General features: G+C 38.3%; 1 protein-coding gene across 1 annotated transcript in view; it reads right to left on the bottom strand.

The window, feature by feature from the left end:
* Window positions 1–3796: 3796 nt before the first annotated feature.
* LOC144657843 (intermembrane lipid transfer protein VPS13C-like) overlaps window positions 3797–8168 on the bottom strand; it is a 113465-nt gene continuing 109093 nt past the window's right edge. Inside the window, exons 114-115 of the mRNA XM_078518204.1 lie at window positions 6601–6672; window positions 3797–5847 (exon numbers count right to left, since the gene is read on the bottom strand). Of these exons, the coding sequence (XP_078374330.1) occupies window positions 5803–5847; window positions 6601–6672 (117 nt within the window). The 3' untranslated portion in view covers window positions 3797–5802. The remainder of the gene's footprint in view (window positions 5848–6600; window positions 6673–8168) is intronic.

The following is an 8168-nucleotide window of genomic DNA, read 5'->3' as shown; positions in this document are numbered from 1 at the left end:
ACGCCAATTTCCTATTTTCAGCTAGTAAACAGCAATGAAATTTTCAGCCGAGAGGCCCCCTGCCCCCCTCCCCACAAAGTATTTCTTCTTGTATTTTTATAAACCTTTTATTGTTGATTTTTATTCATAAATACAGATATCAATGCTTTTAATTAGGCTTACAATTGTTATTTTTTACCATCTGTTTGATACCAACAATTTAATAGGAAATTATTGCATGGAAAAAGATTTTTCGTTCCCCGCCCTCTGCTCCCTCGCGTCTTTCGTTTTGCGCTAGCGTCCAGGTCTCTCGATCGGTGAACCGTTCGCTAACAGAAGAAAAAAAGGAAAATAGAGGGCTGTGAACAGTCTAAATTACAGCATTTCATTCTAAATTTTATACGTGCGACTTGGTATCACTAATTGGCATAATAGTATTTGTCTATAAACCAGGACAAACAAATATTTCACGAAATTTCATTGATTTTAACCCTATCCAGACTGGGAGGGACGGAACGTGCCCTCGCTGACTTTGAACGCTTATAACTTTTTCAAGATTCAACCAAACGCTACCAAACTTTGCGAGTTTATCTAAAGTTTATCTGGAAATAATTTGGTAGGGTGAGTTGTTGTGTCAGGAACTTGACGTCACCATAGCAACGGCATTTTGACAGGCATGTTTTCCCAATTTTGTGATTTTCGTGTTTCTATTAATGAAAAATAATTTTAATGCAATTATTTTCATCCTTTTACGGTTTTTAAGCACAGTTTTTTTTTTATTTTGAGTACTTTACAGTAATTTTGGGCGGTTTTATGACGTTTTGGAAAAAAATTGAAATCCAAGATGGCGGATCCAAAATGGCGGCTGTTTTAACATTATGATGTAATTGTCAAGTCATGTGACGTCATCTTTAAATGTGACGTATACCAAAAGATACGAGTTTGAACATACTATATATTCCCTAAGTTTCATTGTGATTGCTGAAATATTCTGGAAGTTACGGAGGTCTGAAAAGATCCAAAAAAGCCCGGTCTGAATAGGGTTAATAAATTAAGGTTTCCATGGAAACCGGTGTTTTTCGGGCTTGGCACTATATCTGAAAAAGTTTCTGTTGGTGACGACTTTCATTGTGCCAAGTTTCATGCTTGTATCAAAAAGTGCACAATTCAAGTAAAATTTCGAGCTAAGCCGCCGGACTAAAACGATGGTGCATCTGTGTTAAAATTTGGACATAGCGGCCCAGAAAAACTGGACAAACCTCTCGGTTGTGTTCATCACAAAAACACTTTCATTGTATCTGATAGCAACAATAACTGTTTGAAAGTTTTTGACGGTTCGGGGAGATTTTTGTACGAGATTGGAGAAGAAGGCGGGGCAGATGGGCAGTTTAAAGAACCTTTGGGCTTGTGTAGACAAATATGACAATCTTCTAGTATGTGACAGACTCAATGGTCGGATTCAACAATTTACAGCGGATGGTACTTTCACTGGAAAGACAGCTATTAATCTAAAACTAAAGTGGCCCTGGGGAATAACCACAATGTCAGATGATCTCATTTTGATCACCGACTTCATAAGGAAAGAAGTATGTATAATGAATTAGATAAACAGATGCATAGCGAAATTAAAAAAAAAAACAGCAAAAATAAACCTTTACTACGCTGTGGGACTTGTCTGGCTTCTTAAACGAACTTCAGTTGTTATGTTGTTTCGTTTAAATGCAAGGCCCAGGTCAAACGACGAACTTCACATGAGAGGAACTAAATTACAGTCTTGTCTAAATTTGTTTATTAAGTTTATTTCATGCAAAGATCGACGTTTGTCCCACAGTCAATCTTCACACGTTCTTTCGTCTAAAGCAGACGGATGGAACTTGTTGGTCGATCTTAGTTCAGTCAGACGAACTCAACTGAGTCAAATGTCGAATTTATCATTGAACGATCGCTCCAGCAGTTTTATTTTCTTATCATTGAATATAGAATCTAATAAACACAGTTACACCACTTGCGTTTAAACAAATTCAAAATCGGCCAGTGGCAGTGTCTAGATCAGTTGATCATAAGCCCAACGATTCCATTTAACTCTCAATTTGTAGTTTCACATTGTAGGGAACTTCTAGTCAACTAGCTATTTTTGACTTCCTTAACCGAAAAGGAAAAGGTATTTTTTTATATATATTTTAACGTTAACTTGTAACGCGCGCTACCTAGCCCGCGCGCAGCATTATTTGATTAAATAATAGATAGGAGTCTACGCGCGCTCTGATTGGCTAAAAACCTATGTTTTATCAGAGTATAAAACATAGAAAAATCATGTTTTATTGTTTTTCGTCAGCTTTCCTCGAGTGCTTCGCGCGTCGTTGACTGTTCGTTGGCTATAACCACTCGTATCCAACAAGGGCGAATGGAATAATTGTTTTATTAAATTCCTTTTTAAGTATAAATCCACTGGACATTTCATTTTGATGTAAACGAAGTGAGGCGGGAAAAATTGTGGCGCGGTGTCCACTGCTTGAGTTGAATGAAACTCGCAAGGAAAGCGAGCGAGAGAGTTTTCTTTCGAAGATTTTCTTCGACAATCTCCTCTTAAATCGTCTATTCATGCTGGAACTTGATTGTGACAACAATTTAAAAGGTTTACGGGAATATCCGAAGCAATAGCTTTTCTGGAAATTATACGCCTTGTTCAAGTCGAACGAAGCAAGGGACGGATGTCATCGAGACTACTATATTATGCTGAGACGAAATTGCACTCGGTGCAGTCGGTGAAGTTTACCGAAGTTCAAAAAGACAAGATCAAGATTAAAAGGTAACAAACTTACCTGAAATGCTTAGCCTTATTTTACGTCGAATACTGAATGAAATTGTGTCAGTTTTCTAGTCTTCCCGTAAACTATTTTCTGCTTTTCATCTTTGTTTACTCGCTCTTGTTGTACATATTTTTAATTAAACTTTTCACTCGCGGTGTCTAAAATCTGTATCATAAAGCAAAGAAAGAAGCCTAAGCCATGTTTTATACTGTCATAAAACACTCCGGGCATTTGAGAACACTCGAGAAATGTAGAAAACATTCGCCTGCGGCTCATGTTTTCTACATTTCCCTAGTGTTCTCAAATGAACGTCGTGTTTTATGACAGTATAAAACATGGCTTAGGCTTCTTTATTTGTTAATTATAATATAGATAGGAGTCTAAAATGCCCGTCGTGTTTTATGACAGTATAAAACATGGCTTAGGCTTCTTTATTTGTTAAGTAATAGTAGCGTCTCACGCCAGCTTACGCGTATTTGTGTAACGGTTTAAACCGCCTTTCATCAGTTGCCCTGATGAAGTGTTTTTAATAAACACGAAATATCGGCAAAGTCGACTTTCCAGTTTTTATGACACATATATTTTTTTTCTGGATTCTATATCGCGACAGAGGATGTTGTTGATTAATTTTAACGTTAACTTCAGTATAGCCAAAGAAAGGCCAAGCTAACGATAAGAGCCACATTACTCTTAGACTCAATTTATAAGGGTTTGTATGGCAATGAAATAATTTGTTTTACTATACGATGTATAAATTCGAACGTTTTATGAATAAAATTGACTTACACTGTTGCTGTGTCGTGTTCTTTCTTGTTTGCCAGCTCTTCGGGCCAATTTGAAGTGATTTTGATGAGTTAAAACTTTTCGTAATTTTGAACAAGTGTACTTTATTTAATATTCCCAAGGCTGAAACCATTATCATTGTCAAATGTGACCCGTAAATGATAAGATTTACATTATGGAACATTACCAGTTGAATTAATTTCAATAAATACACAAAAACAATATTAAGCTGAGCAAATTGCATTTGAGGGCTTTATTTGCATTATTTTTGACAGAAACTGCAGCCATATTTAGTAACGTACCCCGATTTTTCAGAGCAGTCGTAAAACTGTCGTAAAACTAAAATTAGAATTACTACATCTGGCCAAATAAAACGAATGCTAATATCTCAATGAGCCAATCAAAACGCGAGGCAAAAAAATGCAACCAGTGCCCTCCGCGAGAAAACGCGCGCATTTTTTTGAGACACTTTCAATCAAATATATTTTTTTTTTTTGGCGAGGAAAATTGGCCAATTTTTATGTGATAAATATATTTGTTGACAAAAAAATGCGTTAGCTTTTATGTGACAAATAAAGTTGTCACATACGAAAATTGCTCGAGTTGACGACTCGTCACATAAAATGTAGCAAATATTGCGTTAGCATACGTGGTTCCCAATCTCCCAATCTCTCACTGGGTACAGTGCGTGAGTATCTTCGTGCTTATCTCTGCTGTCCAACGTCATTACTGGCGTTCTAATTTTTGAACTGCTGACAAATACCGTAAAATTCCGGTTATAAGCGACTCCGCTTATAAGCCCCCCCCCCCCCCGGTTATAGGCCCATCTACCTGGAAACAAAAAAATACATCCGATTATAAGCCCCCCCGATATAAGCCCCCCTCTGCCGGTTGACAGTATTGAACAAGGCTAAATGTTGCTTTATTATGCGTTTTTAACTTAAAAACGTATTTCAATCAACAGTCCCGTGGCTCGTTTCGAAACGTTTTTTTTCATTCCGCGTATAAGCCCTCCCAGATATAAGCCCCTCCGCTTATAGGCCCACCCAAAACCCCTTACGAAGTTGTATAAGCCCAGGGCTTATAACCGGAATTTTACGGTATTTGTTGTGTCATCTACACGATCAAATATACTTGTTTCATAAAATAATTGCCGGTGTAAACCCGACTGAAGGCAAACTGCTTCCAACTTTTCAACTAGGTAAAAACCTTGTTATGTTGATTGGTCTAAGCGCGATGCACACCTTTTATGAGCCAATCATAGAGCTCGACAAACCCATTAAAAACATAACTAACGCACATCAGTCAATAAAAAAACTGCTCTATCCTCCAAAATAACCAATCTATCGTAGGCATAAAGATGGCGACTGGTACATTTACCTATAACTCTTAGCTCACTTATAACCTAAAACGCTTATAACAACGCAGATATAAGATCTAAAACCTTCAAAACTGGCATGCAAAATGTTGTTATTCAGTCCGAAAAAATATGGCTTTTTAGGTTCCTTTTGGCTGTGTTAGGTTGGCAAGGCACTGTGGTAAAATGTACAGCCGCCATCGTTTTTCTTACGGTGGATTACAATTAAGTCCGGCATGTCTTGTTCGTTGCTTCTTTTTTATATAAAAAATCGTAATAAAATTAAATGTGCATTCCTGCATGTTCTTTCAGTTCTTTTCACCAAGAAATCTTTTTATCGTACTTGTACATTTCTTTTTTCTAGTTCCCAAACAAATTTGTCATGCGCTTTTTACATGAGCCGCTGGCTCGGGTAGAGAGGGCAACCTCATCCCGCGCCATGACATTAATAAATTGATTGATTGATTTTTCGTCCAGATATCACAGATGAAACATTTTCAGTTGGCATGTTTGTTTATAATGCATCATTTCAAGCGTTACTTCTATGTTTTTGAGGAAAACTATTTTTCCTCTTTCAAATAATACAAAACAATGAACTTGGTACACTGACTTCTGCTTGCCTATCTAAATTCAATAACTAATAACTAATAATTTCTTCACAGCATATTTTTAAATATTGAATAATTTCTCATTTCTTATATCATAGCCTATACATATGAATTGCAAAAATGTAACCTAACTAATGATTAAAATTTCCAGAGAAAGAGAGCATTTTTCTTCCTCTTCAAATTGGCCTGAATGTTTCCAGGTACACTTTAAACTCCGTCTGTCATTTACATCCACTCTGCATTTTGATGGCGGTTAGTTTCTTCTTCAGCGGTAGTGACGAATGGTCTTGTCAATTTTCGATTTCAAAGTCTATAAGAAAAGTAGTACATTTATGATTAAACAGAGTATGACCTCAAAGTAAACCAGGGCTATTATTAAGGGCCGTAGCCCGTACCACCTGTTACGGCTAAGTTCACTTGATGTTACAGGTGAATAAATGAAATAAAAATAAATAAATTGCTATATAAATTTAGAGTCGAAGCCACATCAGCTCTAGCTGGTTTTCATGCTGGTCCTTTTTTCAGGTCGAACTGGAATTTGGAAATGTTGGTTTTTCAGAGGATGGAAAACCGGAGAACGCAGAGAAAAACCCTCGAAGCAAGGCGAGAACCAACAACAAACTCAACCCACATTTGATAGGGGGGGATCCCGGGGAAATTGGGGGGGGGGGGGCGCTTTTTCCCCTTTGCCTCCCCCCCCCCCCCCCATAAATTTGGTTACCCCCTTTAAATGATACAAAAAAGTGCTAAGGACCCGAGCATTAAAAAATAACAAAAAAAAATACAGGTGAAGATGTCGATTCAGTGGTGTTATGCTACTTCAGTGTAATGGCTGCTTAAAAACTTAAGTGACATGGCCCTGTAACCAACAGTACCAAGAGATAGCAAACCAAAAAAAAGACTAACGACAGCTCAGATGGATGACAACAATACTGTGGTAATGACCTGCCAAAATAGTAAATGAATATTGCGGGGACATGCAAACGGACATCCTCCTCCTTTACAAAACGGTTGTTTCACAACAGTTTATGACTTCTTTCTCCCTTAAAGAAAAACAACCAACCTCAAGCTCTGACTTGTTTTTCGAAACAATCTCATATGTAGGAGCCGCAAGGTCAATAGTTGAACCCTCATCCTAGAAAAAGGAATCATTGCTTAAGACAATAATTTAAACATTAAATCAGTTAAAAAGGCAAAATTCAACCATAAATAAAAAATCATCGATATACCGAGACAAAAACGTAACAAAACTCACGCGCAAATACGACCGTAAAACTTCAATAATACCCCCCACCCCCCAAAAATCCTAGACGCAAGAGCTATTTTGATAATTATCCCCACCCCTCTCTCCCTTCCACCCGTTTTAGCCAAAAGTCCCTTCGATTATATGCAGTTTCTTGGTGTTGCGAATGCTGTGATCATCAAATAAGGTTAAACAAAGGATACAAAAAACACCAATACATACATACATACAAATTTTATTAACCCATCCCTGACGAGGCTATTCAAAGTCATTTGCATAGTACTTTATTATGCATGCAGGTCATAAGTCCCGTGGAAATGGCTAATTATCCCCATGGCTCTCTCCCATTGGTGTAGCGGTGCAATATTAACCGTTCCCTTCAGCGTGCACCTCAGTTCTAGGTCTTTCGACGGTAAAACACCACGACTACAGTTCAAATGTCGCGCCCCGCCCTCCCTCCCTTAGCGATCTGTGTTCGGTGCATCAACTTCCAGCGGAGCGTATATTTTGTCTTCGGGCGTATGTACCTTGTTTTTGTTTCTTCCGCGTTTGCTGTTGACCGCTTTGTATTCCAGAACGCCCGAAGAAAAAAAATCCCCCGCTCCGCCGGTGACACTCTGTGTCGCTTATGGCTTCACCGGAGTTTCGCTCTCCATATCTTAGCCATATAACAATGACAGCAGAAATAATATACCGTATTTACTCGAATAGCGCCGCGGCGCTTTTTAATTTCGCGCCTCGTGCGGCGCTTTTCGGGGCGGCGCTTATTTGGGGCGGCGCTTATTGCGCCACAAGATCTGACCTTTTACAGGAATTGAAAATAGCGTCTTTTGATTGTCAGTATTCGTTTCTTGCTGGGGGTGGTGCTAGCTGTCCTTGCATGTCCGCGGCCCTCACCATTACAGAACTACGATTGTAAGAATGTTGGATAGAAAAACTAATGGGCGAGCGGTTAAACAATCACTTTTGATGGAAGAAATGTCAGGTTGTTGGTATTGTGGACTGTAGCGTTGTTTTGTTAAACGAAATTCCTCGAATAGCGCCGCATCGGGACGCGGCGCTTACTTTTTGTCCCAAATGCGGCGCTTATTCGAGGGCGGCGCTTATTCGGGGGCGGCGCTTATTCAGCAAATACGGTGGTACTTTTCAGAGTTAAATAAATACATATACTTAAACCTATAAATACATATTATAAATATACTATGAATATAATAAAAATTAAAATTAATTAACATAAGAATTCCGTTAAAAGTAGACGCTTCAAGAATTGTTTAAATTCTCTCTTGGATTGGCAAAGTTTAAGTTTGGGTGTTGGAGAGTTCCAAAGACTACCAACCTGATAGTAAAAGGTTTTCTGTCCACTAGCAGATCTGAAAAGTGGGATATCA

This window comes from Oculina patagonica, chromosome 6 (genome assembly GCF_052425735.1).
Source record: "Oculina patagonica isolate OP01 chromosome 6, crgOcupat, whole genome shotgun sequence".
Lineage (NCBI taxonomy): Eukaryota > Metazoa > Cnidaria > Anthozoa > Scleractinia > Oculinidae > Oculina > Oculina patagonica.
The sequence above is the reverse complement of the archived record's forward strand: the minus strand, read 5'-3'. Positions and strand labels throughout refer to the sequence as shown.